The sequence below is a fragment of the Rhamphochromis sp. 'chilingali' genome (genome assembly GCF_963969265.1).
Source record: "Rhamphochromis sp. 'chilingali' genome assembly, chromosome: 3".
Taxonomy (NCBI): Eukaryota; Metazoa; Chordata; class Actinopteri; order Cichliformes; family Cichlidae; genus Rhamphochromis; species Rhamphochromis sp. 'chilingali'.
In genome coordinates, this window is record NC_137931.1 from 3,451,998 (window position 1) to 3,476,131 (window position 24,134).

The 24,134-nt window shown below is 41.1% G+C and overlaps 2 protein-coding genes across 2 annotated transcripts in view; both read right to left on the reverse strand.

Moving 5' to 3' along the window:
• LOC308394299 (uncharacterized protein) overlaps positions 1 to 24,134 on the reverse strand; it is a 1,060,216-nt gene that overhangs the window by 78,354 nt on the left and 957,728 nt on the right. The window lies entirely within an intron of this gene.
• Positions 407 to 14,762, reverse strand: LOC308394304 (NLR family CARD domain-containing protein 3-like). Its single transcript, XM_080878562.1, has 6 exons — positions 14,696 to 14,762; positions 13,469 to 13,553; positions 6,648 to 6,929; positions 861 to 2,631; positions 608 to 781; positions 407 to 431 (listed from the first exon to the last, which is right to left on the reverse strand). The coding sequence occupies exons 3-6, from the start codon at positions 6,919 to 6,921 to the stop codon at positions 422 to 424; spliced, it is 2,229 nt and encodes a 742-aa protein (XP_080734688.1). The 5' UTR covers positions 6,922 to 6,929; positions 13,469 to 13,553; positions 14,696 to 14,762; the 3' UTR covers positions 407 to 421.

A 24,134-nucleotide genomic window follows, 5' to 3' on the forward strand; every position in this document is an offset into this window, starting at 1 on the left:
AAAAATCCCTAGCAGTGCCTCTCTGTCACACACACAAATCACTACAGTTACAAATTTAATAACTTAAAAAGTAAAAAGACCACTTTTGAGCCGTGTCTTTTTGGCCATAAAGAATACCAAAAGAACCGAAATTTAATAACATTAAAAGCAAACAATAAATGAGCAAAGTAGTGCATGATAAATATAGACAAATACAAAGTGCAATATAGAAACACTGGGTAAAAAGAAATGAACAATTAAAAAGGAGGATAACAGATGTGAGCAGTAGTTAAACAGTAGAAATAAATATATAATAAACAAACAAAAATAGATAATAAATGAAAGCCAGGTCAGAAAGGTGAGTTTGGCTTTAAAAGCATGAAAACACACTGCTGTCTTCAGGAAGGCTGCTCCAGTAACAGAAAGTCATCTACATGTGGGTTTAGTTCTGACTTTAGGGACAAGTAAAAAAAACAAAATAAAATAAAAACATCTGTCCAGACAACCTGACAGTCAAAAATATAAACTCAGGAACTTAAAAGGAAAATTGTGCTGACTTTGAACGTCCGCATCAAGATAAACTTACAGATTTAAGAGTCAAAAAGTGTCAAAACGTCTGTATCCTTACCTGAGAGTTTCAAGTTTACAGTCAGGACTCTTTAGTCCAACACACAGCAAATCCAATTCTGAATCCTGCAGTTTGTCCGAGCTCAGGTCCAGCTCTCTCAGATGATTGGATGGGGAGCTGAGAATTTCAGACAAAGCTTCAAAGCTTCTTTTTGAGAGTTTACAATCTCTCAGCCTGAGGAAGAATAACAATGGAGACATATTATTTTATTCATCTAGCATTATTAAACATATTTGTTCATAGATTCACTTACAGCACTTTCTTGGATGCTTTGACCACTGGCAGCAGCTTCAAAAATGCCTTCTCTGAACCGGAGTATTTCTCCAGGTCGAACTCATCCAGATCTGATGACAGTAAGATGAAGACCAGAGCCGACCACTGAGCAGGAGACAGTTGATCTGTGGAGAGACGTCCTGATCTCAGGGACTGTTGGATCTCCTCCACTAGAGAACGATCATCCAGTTCATTCAGACAGTGGAACAGGTTGATGCTTTTCTCTGCAGACAGTTTCCCACTGAGCTTCTTCTTGATGTAGTGAACTGTTTCCTGATTGGTCTGTGAGCTACTTCCTGTCTGTGTCAGCATGCATAGGAGATCCTGATTGGTCTGCAGTGAAAGACCCAGGAGGAAGCGGAGGAACAAGTCCAGGTGTCCATTTGGACTCTCTAAGGCTTTGTCCACAGCACTCTGGTAGAAGTCTTTTACAGTAAGTGTTTTCTGGAAGATTTTAAAGAGAGGAGATTGTTTCTTAAGCAGGTTGACTCCAGAGTTGATGAAGGTCAGATAGACATGAAGAGCAGCAAAGAACTCCTGAATGCTCAGATGGATGAAACAGTAAACAACGTTGTTGAACATGTGGCACTCATCAGCTTTAAAGATCTGTGTGAACACTCCTGAGTACACTGAGGCTGCTCTGATATCGATGCCACACTCTGTCAGGTCTGATTCATAGAAGATCAGGTTTCCTTTCTGCAGCTGATCAAAGGCCAGTTTTCCCAGAGACTCAATGATCTTCCTGCATGACTCTGTCTCAGCTCCTCCATCATACTTGATGTCCTTCGTTTTTAGGTGAAATAGCACAAGACGTAGGTAGAGCTCTGTGAGAGTCTTAGGCAGATCTTTGCTCTCTTTGTTCTTCATGACAAACTCCAGAACTGTAGCAGTGATCCAGCAGAAGACTGGGATGTGGCACATGATGTGGAGGCTTCGTGATGTCTTGATGTGGGAGATGATGCTGCTGGCCTGCTCCTCATCTCTGAATCTCTTCCTGAAGTACTCCTCCTTCTGTGGGTCAGTGAACCCTCTGACTTCTGTCACCATGTCAACAATGTCACAAAGGATCTTATTGGCTGCTGCAGGTCGTGTGGTTATCCAGAGGCGAGCAGAGGGAAGCAGTTTCCCCCTGATGAGGTTTATCAGCAGCACATCCACTGAGGTGGACTTTCTAGGGTCAGTCAGGATTGCAGTTTTGTGGAAGTCCAGAGGAGGTCGACACTCATCCAGACCATCAAAGATGAACACAACCTGGAAGTCTTCAAAGATGTAGATTCCTGCTTTTTTGGTTTCAGTAAAGATGTGATGAACAAGTTCCACCAAGCTGAACTTTTCCTCTTTCAGCAGATTCAGCTCTCTGAAAGTGAATGGAAACATGAACTGGATGTCCTGGTTGGCTTTGTCTTCAGCCCAGTCCAGGGTGAACTTCTGTGTTAGGACTGTTTTCCCAATGCCAGCCACTCCCATTGTCAGCACTGTTCTGATTGGTTTATCTCTTCCAGGTGGGAGTTTAAAGATGTCTTCTTGTCTGATGGTTGTTTCTGGTCTGTCTGGTTTCCTGGATGCTGTTTCAATCTGTCTGACCTCATGTTCATCATTAACCTCTGCAGTCCCTCCCCCTGTGATGTAGAGCTCTGTGTAGATCTGACTCAGGAGGGTCGGGTTTTCTGTTGTAGAAATCCCCTCGAGCACACACTGGAACTTCTGCTTCAGGTCTGACTTGAGTTTGAGCTGACACTCAGTGAGAATCTCTGCATGAATAAACAGCAAATGACACAAATGAGAAAACTGCATTCTGGTTACTGTGGTTATGTGTTCAGTTCACTGGACTCTTGGTGTCATGATCCGAGTGAGTCTGAGTAACTTTCCACAGCATCAGCTCTCCTCCCCTGGGTGGAGCCCTCCTCACTCCTCCCTGCTCCTCACCTGTTGCCAATTACTCCGGCAGTATTTATGAGCAGCACTCACAATGAACCTTCTCCAGATTGTGTGCTTAGCACAGTCAGTTCTCTGCCTCACATTTTGTCTTGTGCTCCTCAGCTTGTTTCGCGTAACCCTCTTTTCCTGTTCCCTAGTCGGCACCTGGATACATCTTCCAACTCTCGCCATAAGTCACGCCTCAGGATTCTGGCCTGCCACTGCTGGGAAAACTCACTCTTGCAAACTGCCATCCTCACCTGCCTGCCTCCCTGTGCACCCACATCTCACTCTGTACCCAGATTTAATTCATCTCCTCCTCCAGCTGATCTCCACCTGCAGCCACGTAACACCTCTTAGTTTTTAAATCTTGGACTCATTCACTACACTGTGGACCACTCTGATTATTATCTCCTTTGTTCCAGTGATCCTGGATAGTTTCTATTCGCCCGTTTCTGCCCCTGTTGTTCCTTTGACCTGCCTCAGCTTATGTTCTGGCCTCAGCTCTGCACTTCTCATAATACCTCGCTTGCTGTTGAATTTAGCCGTGATTCAGCTTTCTCCGTCAAGAAATCTAGTAAAATACATTTCTGTTAAAAGTCACTCAGCCTCCGTTTTTTGGTTCTGTGCTTGACTCCATTCCTTTTCATGAGCTATTGAGCCCTGACACTTGGGTTATAACTGAGGGCAGGTTTTATAGAGACACATTTGATTTAATTATGTTTATTTATACAGCACCAAATCAATACTAGCAACATTTCACATATTACATAAACAACACTATGGAGCCAGTAATGAATAAATATGTAGAATAAATGAAAGAATTTCAAGTATAAAAGTTTTTTTTATTAATTCCTCCAAATAACAACAACAGTCACCCCAATGTGCTTTATATTGTAAGATAAAGAACCTACAATAATACAACAGAAAAAACCCCAACTATCTTTTTGGGTCCTGAAAACTGAAGGCTCTGCCTCCCATTCTACTTTTAAATACTCTGTGAACAACAAGTAGGCCTGCAGAGCGAGAGCGAAGTGCTCTAATAGGGGGATATGGTACTACAAGGTCATTAAGATAAGATGGGGCCTGATTATTTAAGACCTTGTATGTGAGGAGCAGGATTTTGAATTCAATTCTGGATTTAACAGGAAGCCAATGAAGGGAAGCCAAAACAGGAGAAATCTGCTCTCTCTTTCTAGTCCCTGTCAGGACTCTTGCTGCAGCATTTTGGATTAGCTGAAGCCTTTTCAGCGAGTTTTTAGGACTTGCTGATAATAATGAATTACAGTCGTCCAGCCTTGACGTAATAAATGCATAAACTTGTCACGGCTGGGGCAGCAGTCGTGCGGTGGAGTTAAATGAGGACCCAAGTTGCAGACAGTGGTGGAGATGCGAGTGAGGTTTTATTTACAGTGAACAAACCAAGGTGAGGGCAGAACTAAACATAAACCTAAACTGGAAAAACTACAGTGGCTTGCAAAAGTATTCGGCCCCCTTGAACTTTTCCACATTTTGTCACATTACAGCCACAAACATGAATCAATGTTAGTGGAATTCCAGGTGAAAGACCAACACAAAGTGGTGCACACGTGAGAAGTGGAACGAAAATCATACATGACTCCAAACATTTTGTACAAATAAATAACTGCAAAGTGGGGTGTGCGTAATTATTCAGCCCCCTGAGTCAATACTTTGTAGAACCAGCTTTTGCTGCAGTTACAGCTGCCAGTCTTTTAGGGTCTGTCTCTACCAGCTTTGCACATCTACAGACTGAAATTCTTGCCCATTCTTCTTTGCAAAACAGCTCCAGCTCAGTCAGATTAGATGGGCAGCGTTTGTGAACAGCAGTTTTCAGATCTTGCCACAGACTCCTGATTGGATTTAGATCTGGACTTTGACTGGGCCGTTCTAACACATGGATATGTTTTGTTTTAAACCATTCCATTGTTGCCCTGGCTTTATGTTTAGGGTCGCTGTCCTGCTGGAAGCTGAACCTCCGCCCCAGTCTCAAGTCTTTTGCAGACTCCAAGAGGTTTTCTTCCAAGATTGCCCTGTATTTGGCTCCATCCATCTTCCCATCAACTCTGACCAGCTTCCCTGTCCCTGCTGAAGAGAAGCACCCCCAGAGCATGATGCTGCCACCACCATATTTGACAGTGGGGATGGTGTGTTCAGAGTGATGTGCAGTGTTAGTTTTCCACCACACATAGCGTTTTGCATTTTGAACAATAAGTTCCATTTTGGTCTCATCTGACCTGAGCACCTTCTTCCACATGTTTGCTGTGTCCCCCACATGGCTTGTGGCAAACTGCAAACGGCACTTCTTATGGTTTTCTGTTAACAATGGCTTTCTTCTTGCCACTCTTCCATAAAGGCCAACTTTGTGCAGTGCACGACTAATAGTTGTCCTATGGACAGATTCCCCCACCTGAGCTGTAGATCTCTGCAGCTCGTCCAGAGTCACCATGGGCCTCTTGGCTGCATTTCTGATCAGCGCTCTCCTTGTTCGGCCTTGTTCGATTACACACAGGTGCACTCTATTTAGTCATTAGCACTCATCAGGCAACGTCTATGTGCAACTGACTGCACTCAAACCAAAGGGGGCTGAATAATTACGCACACCCCACTTTGCAGTTATTTATTTGTAAAAAATGTTTGGAGTCATGTATGATTCTCGTTCCACTTCTCACGTGTACACCACTTTGTGTTGGTCTTTCACCTGGAATTCCAATAAAATTGATTCATGTTTGTGGCTGTAATGTGACAAAATGTGGAAAAGTTCAAGGGGGCCGAATACTTTTGCCACTGTAACAGACAAACCTGAAAACATAAGGACAGCGGGGAATACACAGAGATGACACAAAGAAGGCTGGATAGAGAGACGAGTAGTAACACTGATTAACACAGTAATGCAGACGACACAACGAGGAACACAGGCAGACACATACTATAAATACACACAAGGTAATGAGGGAATGACACACAGGAGGGGAGCACAGCTGATCCTAATTCACAAGACGAGACACAAACCTTCAAAGTAAAACAGGAAACAGACTGTTTTACAACACAAACTCGGGGACACGAACAGAACACAGAGGAAAGACACAGGTAGAGATCAACCTAAGAACTAATACAAAATCAGAATTAACACAAAGTACACAAGGTGATACCAAAAATGAAACAAAACGCTGAACGACCCAGGACCATGACAGAACTAGTTTTTCAGCGTCACTCTGAGACAGGATATTTCTAACTTTAGAGATGTTGCACAAATGGAAGAAAGCAGTCTTACATATTTGTTTAATATGTGCGTTGAAGGACATGTCCTGGTCAAAAATGACTCCAAGGTTCCTCACAGTGTTACTGGAGGCCAAGGTAATGCCATCCAGGGTAAGAATCTGCTTAGATACCATATTTCTAAGATTTTCAGGGCCGAGTACAATAACCTCAGTTTGATCTGAATTAAGAAGCAGAAAGTTAGCGGCCATCCAGGTCTTTCTGTCTTTAAGACATTCCTGCAGTTTAACTCATTGGTGTGTGTTTATGTTGATAAAACAGCTCTAAAACCAATCTGACAATATAAATCTGTAAAATGGGCAGAAAACCTGCTGCTGGTCCCATTTTAATCAAACCAACCCAAAGAGCAGATATTCATGTGTGTACACAGGAGGTTATTTGTGCAGATGCATAAAACACATATAAACTGTTGGCTTTCTGCAGTCTCTCACTCCTGAAAGTGTTGGCAAGTGTTTTGGAGTTATTATTTATATGGATTTTAATGGCACCTGTGTAATGTTAACTAATGTTTTTATTGTTTATGTATTTTTTGTTTAGTCATTCCCTGACTTACCTGTGGGTTCTGGGATGGTTTTATTTAAATTCTCCAACAGATCATTCTTGTTTATCCTCCCCAAAAGATTTTTAGTGACTTCAAAAGTGTTGATAGAGTAGGTATCAAACATCAGATCCACTATGTCCGTCCTCTCTGCATTCTCCAGTTTACTCACTGGGATTGCTGGTAAACCTTCTACAGACCCGTTCTTCAGATGCCACTTGAATTTTTCAAAGTCATCACGTCCCAAATCCTCCAAAGTCCCCAGAAGGATTTCTTTAGGTGTCGTCATCTTTTACCCTGTAAGGACCCGATAAACAAAGACTGTAACAACAGCTGGAGAGGTAATTGTCTGATTTATCAGAATTTAACTTGATTCTAACAGCAGTTCATCACAATAAATTTCTTAGGCTCAGAATGCAACAAAATTGCACATGAAGAAGCACATAGAGAAGTATCCAAGTAACACTTTGCTACAATATAAAACAAACTATTATAAATAAAGAAAATATATAAACTAAATATATACACTACCCGTCAAACGTTTTAGAACAGCCCAATTTTTCCAGTGTTTTCGTCACGGTTTGCGAGCCGTGTGTAAATTATTAAAGGACCCTTTATGCAGGCAGCTCAGATGCGAGTTTATTCATCACATGGTGATACAAACAGAAATGGCGAAGGTGAGCATGGAAACTAAGCAAAAACCTAAAAACTAATAGTACACGAATATGAAGAAGTACACGAAGGGAAGACGAAAACACGGAACACAAGGGGTGGGAGCAAAGCACCACAACACATCACTATATAGACAGTTACACAGAGGGAGACACAGAAGGCAACAACACAGGGCGGAACAAATGGACAGAGAAGACTAAACACAGAACAGAGTGCACAGAGAAACAAGGGGGGCAGGGAATCAAAACCTAGGAAGCATAGAATAACTCACAAACGAAACTGACATAACACAAAAATCACAAAGAACTGAAACCACTAGCTCAGGAGACCCAGGACCCTGACAGATACACAGACAAACCAGCAACTAACAGAGGCAAACACAAGGTTTAAATACACAGAGGGATAACGAGGGAATGAGACACAGAAGGAGGACACAGCTGGGAGTGATTGACAAGACGAGACAGAGGAAATGCAAACTAAACACACTGACATGAGACACGGACCTTCACAACAAAGCAGGAAATACAAAGACTGAACTTAGAGGTACAACAAAACACAGAACCAAAACGTAAGAATAAACAAAGACACATCATGAAATCAAAGATTAACAATACAAATCAGAAAACACTGAGTCACAGACCCAGGATCGTGACAGTTTTATTGAAAATATCCTTTTTATTTCTCATTGCACTCTGAAATGAAAGCATAGTACAAATAAGCAGTTGGAGTTAAAAATAAATCATGAAACACATTTATAGACCAAAGTTTATTCTAAACGTTTGACTGAACACACCCGTGGCTTCTGTCTACAATAGAAATCAAATATTCTCCCATATCTGTAGCAGATGTTCCCGTAAACGTGGACCTTGTAATAATAATAATAATAATAACTTTATTTATAAAGCGCTTTCAAACAAAGTGCTGTACAACTAAAGAGATAAATTAAATAAAAGCGATACATAGCAATACAGGTAAAAGACACAATACAAGTTAAAAACAATAAAAATGTAAAAACTAAAAGCCATAGAATTAAGACATGTAGGATCGGGTGAACAAATGTGTCTTCAACTTGGTTTTAAAAACCTCCACAGAGCAGCCTGCCGAATATCTTGTGGGAGGTTGTTCCACAGAAACGGGGCATGAAAAGAAAAAGCTCTCCAATTGTCTTTTTTCTGGCTCTAAGAACTTTTAGAAGACCAGAGTCCTGAGATCGGAGAGCACGAGATGGAACATAAAGGTGTAAAAGGTCGGAGAGGTATGAAGGTGCCAATCCGTTTAAAGCCTTGTAGGTGAGCAGCAGGACCTTAAAATCTGCTCGAACCTGACAAGGTAGCCAGTGAAGACATCTCAGAACAGGGTAATGTGCTCAAATTTCCCAGTTCTTGTTAAAATGCGAGCAGCTGCATTTTGCACCAACGCCAGAATCTCAGGTTAAACCTCACAAAACTTTAACAACCACCAAACAGCTGAAACAGTAAATGAGAGCAGGAACACGGATTCTGCACAAAGACGTAAACACAAAGCTCAGAGCCGCCGACACATCAGAATCAGTGAGATGTCGCCTTTCTCACCCGATGGCACGGACACGGTCGGGGCTGAAAGCCGACAGCTCGCTGATTCTGATGTTTCGGCGGCTCCGAGCTTTGTGTTTACGTCCTTTTTACGCTGATTCTAAAGCTGTTAGTTTTATCTCTCTCCAAACAATATTGACTGAACCAGCAGCAAAAGAAGATCCAAACTACGCTTCACATAAACATCGTCATGAACTCACTCTGACTTTTGCTGTTTTGCTTCCACCAGGATAAAATCACACGTCATGCACAGCTCTCTCTCTCTCTCTCTCACACACACAGTTTCCTGTCTAAAAATCTGTTTTCTGCATTATTCGCTTGCTTGTTACGCACAAGTCTACCGTTGTTTACAGCGCTGTCGGCCGCTGTTTTTTTCCTTTTACTTACTTCCGAAAAGAAAACCTAATTTCTGCCGTTCAACAGGCTTCTGAACAAATTTAAACTTTTTAAAATTATGCAAATTGCAAAACGCTGTGTCTGTCATAAAACCGCTGTAACTTCAGAGGTAATGTTCATATGTCGATTAATGGTTTTCTTTCGTTTTTGATCTACTGTAGAATATTTTTATAAAACCACCTTCATGTTTTTCTGTTTTATCTTCAGCTACTTTGACACAAAGGCCTCTGCTGTGATGCTCACACCTTTGATAAAGTCTTGCGAGTGTCAGCTTCCTTTTTATAGATACAAAAATATGTAAATGTACTGATCTGAATTATAATATTTCTGACTATCTGAGGCAAAATTTCCCAGATTCAAATCGAATTGAATCGAATCGTGGATCGAATTGATTCAGGACCTTGTGAATCGGAATCAAATCGATTCTAGAATTCAGTGACGATACCCTGCCCTATTTGCGACCATGTCAACATCCAGTCCAGGCTTTTTCAAGATTGGTACTACCACAGCTGATTTAAAACATTCAGGAAAGACTCAATGAAGTATTTAAAAGAAACAGGTTGTAGGGTCCTAATGCTGACCACAGTTCCTTTATAGCCCAGGCTGGTAGAGGATCCAAAGAACAGGTTGTACATCGAGCTGCTTTTACAACCTTACTTAATCCAGAAAGGGAAATAGAGATGGACCGATGCGATATTACGTATCGGTCCATCTCTATTTCTATTCATTTACGTCAGTATCAATACTGATTTTGTATGTATTTTGAAGGATTTGAACCAAAGGCAAAAAATACCATGAGCAAAAAATGGCAGTCATGATTATAAAATAGGGAGGTTTCTTTTTTTTTAACATAGATTAAACTCGTTAAATAAAACAACAAGTTTATGAGCTTTCTTGTTATTCACAAGTTTCAGCGATTTAGCCCAGAGTTTAAAGTCATTCAGCCTTCTGTTTATAAATGGTTTAGCTTTAAAGTATCTGCATTTGTGAAGAAAAAATTTTCCCATTAACAAAATCGTCCTAATCAACAGGTCAAAATCTGCATTCTCAGCAAGTATTCCAAACTTTATTACTGTCACCGTCAAATGTGGTAACTGAATTCTCCTGGACTGTAGCCAGCTCCACATGTCAGTCCAGAAGGAGTGCACTGATTCACAGTAGAAAAACAAGTGATCCAGACTTTCAATATCATTTTCACAAAATGTGCAGGCGTTCACATCTAAGTTAAATTTCCGTCTTAAGAATTCATTGGTTGGATAAACCTCATTAATGATTTTAAAGTGAACCTCTTTTACTTTAGGGGAAAGAGGAAGTGAAATATACTTTTTTCTTATCGCCTTAACCTCCATGGTCTCAAATTCTTTAAGGATATAATTTCTTTTAACCGGATTAGGGCAAATGTCGTTGATCAAAATATTCCTGATCACTTTGTTTGTAAACCTGCTGTCACCAAATTCAACTCCAGCTATGCAGAGCTGCCTCAGTCCAGGAGAAATTTTAGAGTGCACAATATCTTCTTTTATCCTTGATCTCAAAGGGACTGGGATGGCTTTCACTAGGGATTTATATCTGTTAGCAGTACATCTTACATCAAATTTCTCACAAAACGTCTCATGTTTTAATAAGACCCCATTATCATCCGTAAAATGAGCTACAGCCCAAATCCCTTAAGATCTTCCAGTAGAGAAGGACCTGCTGATGGAAAGCTGAGAGTTTAACAGGTAACGAACTGCAATCAAAGTCACAACGTAACAAAAAGTCTATTCCACCCATTTTGCCAAAAATCACATTGGGAATAATGTTCCAAAAGGAATTTTTGTTCCTAATGAAAGATCTTAACCATTTCAGTTTTAGTACACCATTCATAACATCAAAGTCAATGGCATTAGCCCCACCCTCTTCATAATTCTTAATCATATCATTTTTCTTTATATAATGACATTTGTTCCTCCATATGAACCTAAAATTAAGATTATTTATAGATTGAATTCGTTTTGGAGATATGGGCAGAGAAAAGGCTGGATAGATTAGTCTGGACAGACTGTCCATTTTGGTTAGCAAGATTCTCCCAAACAGAGTTATGTCCCTTTGCAGCCACCTGTTTAAAATTGACTTACACTTTTCTATATTGGCACAGATATTCTTATTTTCAGTTGATGTCTTATCCTTGCAAATTACAATGCCCAGATACTTCACCTCTTTTTTTATCTGTATATTATTTATTGCTTGCAGGGTACACTCATGCAGAGCTAGAATTTCTTATTCATTAATATTCAGCTGTAGGCCAGAAGCTTTGGAGAAGTGGTTGATCGCCTGTAAGGCTAAAGGAATCTGGTCCTCGTTTTTTAGAAACAGGGTGGTATCATCTGCGAGCTGACTGATTATTATCTGTTCACCCATCACAGTTAACCCCTCAATGTGACTGTTTTTAATCAAAATAGACAACAGCTCAGCAACCATGATGAACAGAAGTGGTGAGCTGCTACATCCCTGCCTTATCCCTCTATTAACCTCAAACCTTGAACATGTACCATGTTCTAGCAAAACAGAGCTGTTAATGTCATTATATAGCATCTCTATAACATTGATAAATTCCTGTCCAAAACCAAAAGACTGCAGAGTTTTTAATATGAACGTATGTTCAACTGAGTCAAATGCTTTGTAAAAATCCAAGAACAGGATGTATCCTCTCTCTTGTGTCACGATGAGTTGTGTGGCTGTCAGTGGCTGGACCCACGTGCAGGACTCAGAGACAAAACATTAACTTAAACGACAGCTTTATTTGCTGGTGAGTCACCCTTGGCGATACATAAACAACAACTTAAACTAACTAGACTGGAGATGCTGAAGGTAGACGACAACGAATACACACACAACAAACGTGGAGGACGCAACAACTGGCAGGGAAAAACACAGGGCTTAAATACATACTGAGGTGATTAGGGAATGTGAAACAGGAGGAGAACACAGCTGGGACTCATCAGACATGACAAGACAAGGGGCGGCAAAACTCAACACATTGACATAGTACACAGACTTTCAAAGTAAAACAGGAAACTGAACAGACGTGGACTAAACTAGGGGATACAGTGACAGAACAAGAGACACACTGACAGAGATGACTGTATACTAACAGAAGTAACACAGAACCACGACCTAAGAAGGAGAACACAAGAAATGCCAAGGACCTAGGGAGTTAGGAATACTAGCGACAAAAATCAAACCCAAGAGAATCAAAACACATCATGAAATCAAAGATAACTAATACAAACAGAAAAACACTGAGTCCACAGACTCAGGACCGTGACATCTTGGATTATTTCACTGTACTCAAGGAGGTCCAAAACCAGCCCAATATTGTTATGAATTAGTCTTCCTTTCAAAAAACCTGATTGCGTTTCACTGATAATGTTTGAGATGCCTTTCTTTAGCCTCTCAGCTACAGCTCCAGACAGGATCTTATAGTCAGTGTTTAAGGTGATGGGTCTTAAATTGTCTAAAATTCTTTTATCCTTACCCGATTTAGGGATCAGGGTTATCAGCGCTTGTTTCATGCTCGGCATCAGTTCTTTTTTTCTCTATCGATTCCTTTAATGCATCAAACAATAAAGTTCTTAGGTCCTTCCAGAAGAATTGATAAAAATTAGTAGTGAGTCCATCTGTCCCTGGGGACTTGTTTAATGCCATTTTCATGACCACCAAATCCAGTTCCTCAATTTGGCGGCCGCTACTAAGTTTTAAAATTACTCATACTAATCTTTCTGGGTCACAAAATAAACTTTTAACTTATTTTCAGGCGAGAAAGTAGCTGTGTAAACATCAAATATCTGCTCGGTTTATCAAGATACCGCACATTTGCAAAAGTGCTTCGACGTTTTCGGAGACGTCTGCTACCCACCAGCACTATAGCCAGCCGGGAGCTCGAGGGTCACTGAAGCCGCCGAGAACGGCACAACTCCCGGCACATCATTTTCAGATCACCGCGGACTTTCGCTACTCAGGTTAAACGTGATATATAAGTCCAGGGCCGTGCAGAGACGTTTAAATGGGCGGGTGCTCAAAGTTAAAAAGGGGCACATTGAACCAGGCTGAATAACAACAACACACATTCATCAACAATCTAATATGGGATCGCATCATACTATATCACTGTTGTGAGGTGGCAACAAGGCAAAGCAAACGTAGCCGATGTTTTACCTGATGGGTACAATGTTGCTGTTGAGGTGTTTCTGCTGCTCCTGCTGCTGATAGTGCTGGAGGGCAGGGCTGTGTTGATCTGAGACTGTAGACATTAAAAAGTCCACAGGAGAGATGGTAGCTGATTAAACAAGTGTCATGGGATAATAACAAAATGCAAAGATTGGTGACAGCGCTTGGAACCATAAGGCAACAAAAAACTGTGAGAAATAATTTAGGCTCTGCCTGTGAATCACTCTTTGCTTCTCTTCTTCCTTCCATCCCATCATTTCATACATCACTCTCCACTTGCTGTCTATCTGAGAACAAGGCACAACTTGCTATTGCAATAAACTATAATCAAATTATCCACACCTAACAACTCTTGCACTTAATCTATAATAAAATGATGACAGAAAAATGTTATAGCCCTGCCTTTAGTAGCCTCACACAGCTCCTACTGTTTCCTCCTCATGTCCTTACCAGCCATGTCTGGACAATGTTATATCATGAGTAATATTTTTTTTTTTTAAATCCATCTAAATAAAACACACACAGTGACATTTTAGACCTTCTTCAGAATACTGTATATACTGTGGGCATCCTTACATTATTATTTATTACTAGAGCTACAATAATAAAGCAAAGAGGAGGGGGAAGTAATAAATATGAAATAATGTATTTATGATGATTCCATTTGTTTCACTATCCACTCTGTGCAGGGGCAAAGCTTATTACATTTTTAAACTGTAGAGATACAATAATTTTACTGCTGTAAAATCCAAACTTTGTCTTATTAAAAATATAAATCTAATATAATCTGCTTCTTAATGTATGTTCTTTAAAATACAGCGTGTGTTTTTTAGAATATTATAATAATAATGCATAATTATGTGGACATGCATATTAGATCACTTTTTTAGTGAAATATAATCCCCCCAGAAAGGCAGGAAAAGCCTTACTTTAAAACTAAATATGTTTCTAAATACTTTAAAACTAAATATGTTCACTAAAACGGTGACAGAGCTACAGACCCATGACAGCCTTACACAGGTAGCCAGCAGCTATGACCAGCACTACATGTGCAGTTAATAAAAGGACAGGTAATGTTTGTCACGCTGTTGCACACACAGCACGCTCGTTTGTTTCAGTTCGTCAAATTACCACAAGACAGCTTACCAACGTGTACGTAATAAGCTAATACTCCTGGGTGCTACACACTACAGTGTACGCTGTACACCTACTTACTGGGTTTGTCGCATCAGTCTGTGTCTCTGAGTTAACTTGTGTTTCTCCTACAGCTCCGGACCGCAACAAATGCGCGTGCTCTTTGTGAGCTCGTTCCCGGCTCGTAACCAGCGCGTTCTGCCATCAAGGGCGATCATTGGTTAAATGTGATCATGTGACTGATGCAAGCCAGATCCTTTTATTTAGCAAAACTGTGATTAATAGTTAAATATTATTGTTGAGGGGCACAGACAGGACTCTGCACGCACACACATATAAAAATAAATAAATAAATTTTTTTTAAAAATTGCCTCAACAAAAGGGCACTTTGGGCACCCATCAGGAAAGGGGCGGGTGCTCAAGCCCCTCCAGCCCCCCCCCCCTGCACATGCCTGTATTACACTTTACACTTTTTCAGTGTTTTGTTTGTTCGTGAGTAAATCGGTTTGGCTGAGATTAAAGTTATTAGATTAGATTAGATAAAATAAAACTTTATTAATCCCCCAGGTGAGTTCCTCCTTGGTTTTTACACAGCTGAATAAACATCAAACAGAAAACTGATTAAACAGAAGTATGAGACGGTCGAGAATTTACTCCAGTGTCCTGTTATATTGCAGATAGCAAGGAGCAGAGGACCGAGTTTATTAAACTCCACCGAGACAGCGGTGAGCCTAATCAGAAGGCTAGACCGTCCAATTTCCCCAGCCGTTTACTTCCGGCATATCCGACCTTCTGAGGACCCAGCCCACGTACGCCGCAAAGGCAGGGTCCTCAGGAGGATGCAGCCGATGAATTTGGACACTGTCACTACCCGATCCGTACCGGAAACCCGATCGGTACCCCGCATGCGCGAAAGGTGTCTATTTCCGGTCGAAGCATTTTACGATAGTTACAGGTCAGAGTACCTGTTAAGATGTTAAGAATAACAAGTATCTCTTAAAATGTTTCCGATAATGAAACATTTAATATCCGGTTGTTCAGTCTGACGTCACTAGCCGTGTCTGGGTCTAAACTCCGCTGCAGGTCCATATATCAAACGATCACTATGGCATTACTGAGAGTTGAAAAACTGTCTAAATTCTTTCATCTTTAATAAAAATGATCAGCGTTCTGCTCTACCAGGTGTAACAATTGAGTTTAACATCCAGGCATCCATGAAAACGGAATTTATGACATTTAACGGAGTTAGAAGTTAGCAGGGAGTTAGCTAGCTTCTATCTAAATACAATATAGCATGTCCTGACTGCGGGGTTTTGGAAACAAATTAAAACGTACAGCTCTGCTATCACTTCCAGCATAAATGAAGACAGAAAGCTAAACAGCAGTGACGTTTGTAGGGTTACTGAAGTTTGGCTAGCTGGTATATAATGATGTGCTACGTGACCGCTAGCGACACAGCTATGTTAGCATAATATAAACAAGCTAACTTTTTTTCCACTTGATAAAAGTTACCGTGAGTGTTCTCGGTGGTCAGGAACAAATGTAATCGCATGGCAGGATGCTGTAAACGGACCAAACTTCAGCCAGGAGAACAACTGAGATAATCCATCCACAATACGAGGTTAGTCATTCATATACTGCTGCATGGGCTGGGCTGTAGTTACATCCTAAGGTTTTAAAAACTGAGCTTAAATAAATGATTAGCGGTAATAAAAGCCGAGGGAGGTCAACAGTGATCGCTGACTGTTTTAGGAGCTTTTTGAGATCAAATAGAAGAAAATACATAACATTAAACATGTTAACAACACAAATGCCATATTAAACGCAGACTACTTTAGACCCGGAAGTAGGATTCGTCGCGTCATCACTGAACAACCGGATAATGTAGACAAAAACAAAAAAATAAAAAGATAGTGACAGATCGGGACTCCCGATCCTTACTGCGCATGTGCAAAGTTGGACCGTACAAATCGGGTCTACCCGATCCGTACCGCGCATGTGCAGGGGTTTTCTTCTTCTTCTGTTCGTTTAATGGCAGTGTACTCCCCAGTGTACGAGGATACCGCCACCTGCTGGCTGAGAGAATGAACCCTATTGTAAACTGAATTAGCGTCATTACAAACGTGTGTTAAATTTGATTTAGTGATAATCGAGTGTGTTTATGCTTGTCTGTGTGGAGAGGATTGTTGGAAAAGTGATGATAATGTCCGCTATCACTGTCAATTGCCAGTAAACACTTCATCTGGCTGCTGAATCTTCACGTGACATATTATAAAGTCTGTATTATTAACTCTGTCATTAGGCACCATTCTTCTTATTTTACGGCGCTGTTGTTCAATCGGGGGACGCTCTCTGTTGAGGAGAAAAGCAAAAATTTGTTGCGGATACGGATTATCCATTGTTTAAATGTCCCAGTAGTTGAAAAGGAGGCAGAGCTGTTGAGAAATGCTAAGAGCTAACTGGGCGCTAACCGTGTCATTCAAATATATTGAATGTTGCAATGTTGGCAAAGAGAGGAAGTGATGTAAGATTTGCGCATGCGGGGTACCAATCGGGTTTCCGGTACTGATCAGGTAGGGACAGACACGACCAGAGTTTCTGTCGCATTTTAGTTTTTAAAAATGTCGTGATAAGGGCGGGTCTTACTGTGAACCTGCACCCTCATTGGCTAATAACTTGAGATTGACAAGCCTTTATCCAATGAGCGCGCGGCTTCTCCCAACATAAAGTAGTTTCCTTTGAAAAACCAAAGTCTGATTATTTTTGCCTCCACTGACGGAGCCTGTTGTTCCCGCCACAGAGACACAGTAATGTCAGAGCGGTGTTAACACTCAGCTGCCTCAGCACAGCTCTCACTCTCCTCCTGCTCTCTCAGCTAAACTCACTTCCTCTCTACTTACAGGAAACCAGCGCTCAGAGGAGCCGAGCGGCCTCACTTTTCACCCACAGACACGAACAGCGTGGAATTATTTTATGTCATAAGAAGAAACATATTCATGTTAACACTCACCTGCCTCAGCTCCACCTTCCTCCTCCTGCTGCTCTGAACCAGTGATGGGTCGTTCGCGAACAAAATGGCTCTTAGAGCCGGATCTTAGACGTGAACGACGTCCCGTGTTTTTTTTTCTTTCTCTCAGCCCCTCTCTCTCTCTCTCGCACTTTTTTTCTGCTTCACTCTGCACACGAGCTTTGTGCTCTACGCTGGGCAGAGGGAGGAGGGGCGGTAGTTACACTCAGCAGTAGTGATGTGCGATACCACTGATTTTCTTTCCGATCCGATACCAAGTAATATTCAGGGTGGTATCGACGATACTAATCCGATACCGATACTTTGTACAAAAACGTATTTTATTTATTGTATCTCAAATTATAGCATCATAATGATTACAGGACATCAGATTACTTGTTCTTATCACTTAATAATGTAAAGTTCATTATATAGAAATAAAAAAACTGAAGTTGTGCGCTATTTGAACACCTTGCCTGCCTGCAGCACTAAAGGACTCCATGAGAGACGTCTGTCTTGCCCTAGCAGCACCTGTCCTTCTCTTCAGTTCGTCTCAACATAAGCTCGTCATATTCTGTGATATGATTTACTCTGACGTGTTTGACAAGGTTAGTGATGTTGCCACAACCATACATGCCAACCCTCCCGATTTTTCCAGGAGAATACCGAATTTCAGTGCCCTCCCGAAAATCTCCCGGAGCCACCATTCTCCTGAATTTCTCCCGATTTTCCAGGACAACAAAACCATATTGCAGAATTCATAGCGCGGCCAGCCAATTCCAGTTTCCAACAATGGTGGCAGCGATTTAGTTTTAATATTACTCTTATTTCCCTTTCTGGGTCGCAAAAAAACTTTTAACATATTTTCAGGTGAGAATGTAGCTGTGTAAACTTCAAATATCTGAGCCGACCGACGCATCATCTTCAAACCGCCGTGGTCTTTTGCTACTCGGGTTAAACATGATATATAAGTCACTTTGATAACTTAAAAATGTTATTGTTTGGCTTTTTCAGTGTTTTATTTGTTCGTGAGTAAATCGGTTTGGCTGAGATTAAAGTTATTAGATTAGATTAAATTAAATTGAAATTTATTAATCCCTCAGGAGGGTTCCTCCGGGGTTTTCATACAGCTGAATAAACGTCAAACAAAAAATGATTAAACAGAAGTGTGAGACGGTCAAGAGATTACATCAGTGCCCGGTTATATGTTAGATAGCAAGGAGCAGACAGCAGAGTTTCACTCCACCGAGGGAGCCTGTGACGTACTACCCGGCTTTCTTTAGACCGCGAAGGCCGGGTCCTCAGGTGGAAGCAGCCTCTGAATTTGGACACCCCCGCTGTTTCCGGACCGGCCAATAATAACGGTGACATTTAACGTATTTTATCCGATAAATAAACCCTGTAAAATGTATTTAGCCCCCCCAACAGCCCTTTTCCCTAATATGGCCACAACACCTCACTCTTGGAGCACTTTTTTGCCACATGTATCGCAAACCACGTCTCAGCTGTTTGTGTAGGTAAAATACGTCCGCACATGACGCTCAGCCATTGTTGTGAGTGCGCACGCCCAGTGTTGCCAACTCCTCAGTAAGGAAAATCGCCATTGGTTGTCCTAAAAGTCGCTAAATTACGCCATCGCCTAATTTGCATAATTGGTCATGCTAATGTAATTGTAACCTACACTGTTGGAGAGAGAAATAACATCGTGGAAGAAACATAAAGTGAGCAAAAAACGTCCGAAATGCATTTAGAATTTATTTAGAACTACAAATTAAATTTCTTTTAGCAATTATTGTTTTTTAATGTCACAATTCCAACCCTGCTCCTTTATCCGGGCTTGGACCGGCAAAAGTGACCCAAAATAGGCGCTCTGGTGGAGTTACTGTGTGTGTGTGTGTGTATAAGTAGTTTTAAATCTTGTGATCCACAAAACAGCATAACAGTAAAAGAAGAACTGACTGCATTACAGTCAGTGCGGGAGCAGCGGCTTCGCTCATGCGCGGTTCATTTGCAGTTTGGACGCACAGGTGTGAACGTCTCCTGCAGCTGGGGGAGGACTATCCTCCGCCCGTGAGCGCTTTAGCACGGGTGAGGTGCCCACGGCCGCACCGCTGCTTGTTGAGAGTAAGAGCAACACGCCCTTTCACGTCAAAAAGTCGTCATAAATAAGTCGCCAATAACACCAGAAAAAGTCGCCAGATTTGTCGCTAGTTGCTTTTTAGAAAAAAAAAGTCGCTAAGGGGTCTGAAAACTCGCTAAATATAGCGACAAAGTCGCTAAGTTGGCAACACTGCGCACGCCAAGGGGCTGCGAGACATTTATACAGCCGTATTTCGCACATGACTATGAAAGGCGGAAGAGGAAGTAGTTCCTTTGAATGTAGACAATCCGAATGTTATAGTTTCTTTCCACTGTGTTCCTGTTAATGATAAACTACAAATTTACTCTAAATTACTAAAATATCGATATTTAATGTGAGAATCGATTCTAGAACATAAATGGCTGGTATCGGAGGAATCGATATTTCAGGATCGATCCGCACATCACTACTCAGCAGCACAGGAACAGAGCCAGAGGGAGAGAGAGAGAAAGAGAGCCAGGGCCAACAACGTCACATTAGAAAGGTATAGTAATCATCCACAACTATTTTCAGTTGCAGATGATAAAGGATTCAGAAAGTTTATTCATGCAGGTCCATATGACAGAGAATATGCATGTTCTTTTTGTTTTCATATTTAAATTTATATTTAATTGTGTTGTGGTTTGCAGTGTTTTGTGTTGTTTCACTTTAAATTTGTTTAAAAGGAAAAAGCTGAAAATTTAAATAGTTAAAAGTTGAAATGTGAATAGTTGATTTTTGTATTATATGATTTATTTATTACATTTTATGTGGAGTGAATAAATAAAAGTATATTGATGGTGGCCCCTAGAGACAAAGCACATACAAACTTCAAATCACGTACAAACTCCAAAACACGTAAAAACTCCAAAACATGTAAAAACACGTACAAACTCAGAAGCACGTAAAAACTCAAAACACGTACAAAAGACAACAGAAGTGCTCCAGGATGCTGGGTGCAGTGTTGAGCTTTTGTTACCTAGTGGCTACACAAGCCAGCAAGTACCAATGACCGGATTTGGTGTGTGGTAGTAACAGGTAAATGAAAATGTTTTTTAATTATTTGAATATATATGAGTGCCTGTGTATAAATACACAAACAATTTCAATTGTGTAATTTAAGTGATCTAGTAGCTCTGCTTTGGAAGTTCAGTTAGAAATGTGTTTTGGAGTTTGTACGTGTTTTGTCTCTAGGGGCCACCGCATATATCTACCATAACCACTTTTTTTTACGTTAGTAATTCCTTTTGTGCATAATTTTATATTATTGTTAATAATAAATTAATTAAAGCAACAAAACAACCTGAAGAGCCGGTTTGGAGCCGAAAGAGCCGGTTCTCTAAAAAGAGCCGGAAATCCCATCACTACTCTGAATGGAGGATCAACACTTTCACTTTCACTGCTCCTCCCTAAACACAGAGGATGCTGGGACTTGTAGTTTTTACCTTGTGTGATATTTATGGCTGTGACACTAAATCACAGCATGAAAACTTCCTGCAAACATGTCACAGGCGATAAAAGTTTCACATTAAAGGTGAAGTTATTTTTCTGTCTCATGTTCAATAAACAGTGAGCTGGGAAAACTGAAGAACAGACTTCAGACGTTCCCTGCAGAGTTTCTGCTGCTCGGTCGTCTGCATGTTGCTGAGACTGAGCTGATGATGAAGCTGTGACGGGTTTATGGCACGTTTGGTTCTGGAGAAGAGTTTTACTGTCGGTGCAGGTGAAATGATCAGAGGTTACAGCCTCTGGTTAAAGTGGAGGCAGCGATCAGGACGGCTGAGCAGCAGAGGTCTCGAGGGTCCTAAAGTGTAAAAGCATCAGTGTTAGTAACACAAAGATGACAGAATGGGATCATCCACACAACACTAACATCTAAATCCACGGCAGGAACTCTTCCAGTGTCCTGAAAAATCTGTGTGCACGATGCTGAGATTAAAATCTGTCTGCTCATCTTAATGCAATATTTTCTAAAGTCTGGTAGAAGTTTTACTGATTTCCAGTCCACTTAGCAGACGTGTGGATAGGTGGTGGGTTGTAGAGCAGACTGAAAGCTTTAAGTTCATCCTCTGATTAAAAACTCAGACCCACAGATACAGGAAGTATAACCCTGGTGTAAGACAGGAAACGGCAACACGGCAGCCATCTTTTTCCTCCCATCATGACCAGTGTCCCAGCAGAAGCTGGGGTTTGTTAGATCCTGTTCGATCCAGAGGAAACAGGCTAAAAGAGTCGATCAGGGGGGATCATGGTTTTATTATGTGCTCGTTATGATTGAAGCTCTGGTTGTGTATTAGAGACAGAACCTGCAGATTCCTCCACTCTGCCTCCTCTTCTGCAGGAATCAGCCTCTTGGCTGGTTTTATTCACCAATGTGAATAAAATCATCAAACTAATCCAAGTTCATTGTGAAATGCCTGAAAATGGAGGAATAAATCTGTCAGTTACCGTATAAAGTTTGAGTTTGTCAGTGTTTTACACGGAGACGGTCGTCAGATGTTGAATGTTTAGCATGAAAGTTCCACATCTGGAGAAACCTTCAAGATTAAAGCCAGTGAAAAGTGAAGAGTTTCTGCAGCAGCCGCACTTCCTGCAAATCTGTTCTTTCAAAATAAAGTGAAGAATCTAAAATTATATTCACGACAGGTTTAAAGGTGAAGGTGGTCACATGGTTTTAGTGGAATGCCTACGTGGGCGCGTCTGAGTGATTTTGATTCAGATTCGTGCAGCGTGGAGCAGTAAACACTTGTTTTTGTTCATCTGGACTCGTGAATGATTCCAGTTAGCACATTTCCAGCCAATGAAACGTAACTACAGATGAAGACAAACACATTTAAGCTGCCTGACTCTCGAGTGTGGGTGCGTGTTCCCATTTTCAGGCTGTTTTAGTTTTCAGTTTAGAGGAACGCTGCAAACTCACAAAAACTTCTTTCTTGTGAGGTTTTGTTGTCAGACTGATAAAAGCAGCAGCAGCTGGTGTTTGATGAGCAGACGTGTGTTTCCTGTTCGGTAATAATCAGCTTGTTACCATCACATAATGAACTCAGCCGTGACCAATGAGGCCGTCCTTGTGCGGTTCTCTGGCGCTGATTCTGACTGTGACCTTCACCTCTGCAGGGTCGCCTCTGCTCGTGGCTGAGCTCGTGTTTGTCAGGCTGACAAAATAAAAGCTTCTTCATTTCTGTGGCTGAAGAGGAGTCTGCTCTTCTTCACCAACAGGAAGTGAAACATTTCTCACTGATTCTGAAATCTTCACTTGTCTCACAAATTCACAGTAACACACACACGGTTGTGTTTTCATATCCTTGTGGGGACATCTATTTGACATCATGCTCTCCTCAGCCTTTTACTCTAACCATTAAGACTGAATGCCTAACCCTGACCTGACTGTCCCTGACACTAAAACCACATTCTGAGTCTCACAAATGTCTTCAAACTTGTGGGGACGGGCATTTTGGTCCCCACAAATATATTAAAATCTGTAACATAATGTTTGGAGTTTAGTCTGTTACTGTTACTATTTTTACCACTATTTTTCTTTTTGGCGCAACTGTAATCCACATAATTTCCTTAGGGATTAATAAAGTATTCTGATTCTGATTGTTTCAGGATGACCTGCCATTATCCAATCACACATCTGCTTACCTGTATCTTTGGCTCATTTCTCCTCCTCTTCTTTTCTAATTTTTCTAAACTGAGCACCTGATGGCTTTGAACTTTTCTTGTCCATCTTCCATTGGTTTTCATTTTGCACTCCAGTATGAACACAAAAGTTTCAGTGCTTCGTTTAAACTGTATGATACTTATACTGACCCAGGGTCAGTGTAAAATACAATCCTAGCTGTGTGAACAAAGCCTGGCTCCTTTAATCCTGCATGACAAACCTCAGGATGCAGGTTATTATTACTCTTTCCTGCTGGCACACCTGAGAGTCAGCTAGAAACTTACAGTGTAGTGTGCATCATGCAAAGACTGCCAGACTCTGTAATACTGCAAATGATCAGTGACTCAGGTTAACACTAAACTTTAAACGGCACCTCTGTGTCTCTGTGTGCTGAACATTTAGGATTGAGTCAGGCTGCATCAGCTGAAGCTGTTATTTGTATATATCAGTATTTTTTATTCAGGTGTGGGGAAAATACGTAAGACTGCAGTGAAGCGATGCACCAGAGTAATCCCTGGCCAAAGGTATCGTACTTAAATCAGACTACTGATCCAGCCACATCAGCCTTTTGTGAGGTCTGTTTAAAGTAGACTAAAAGTGAACTGCAGGTTCCTGAGAGGTGGACTGTGAGCACAGAAACACATGTTCATACATACAGCTGCAGCAAACTTACATTAATTTTAAATAGATTTGTTACTCTGATGTCTGTCTCTGTGTTAGTCCTCTGACA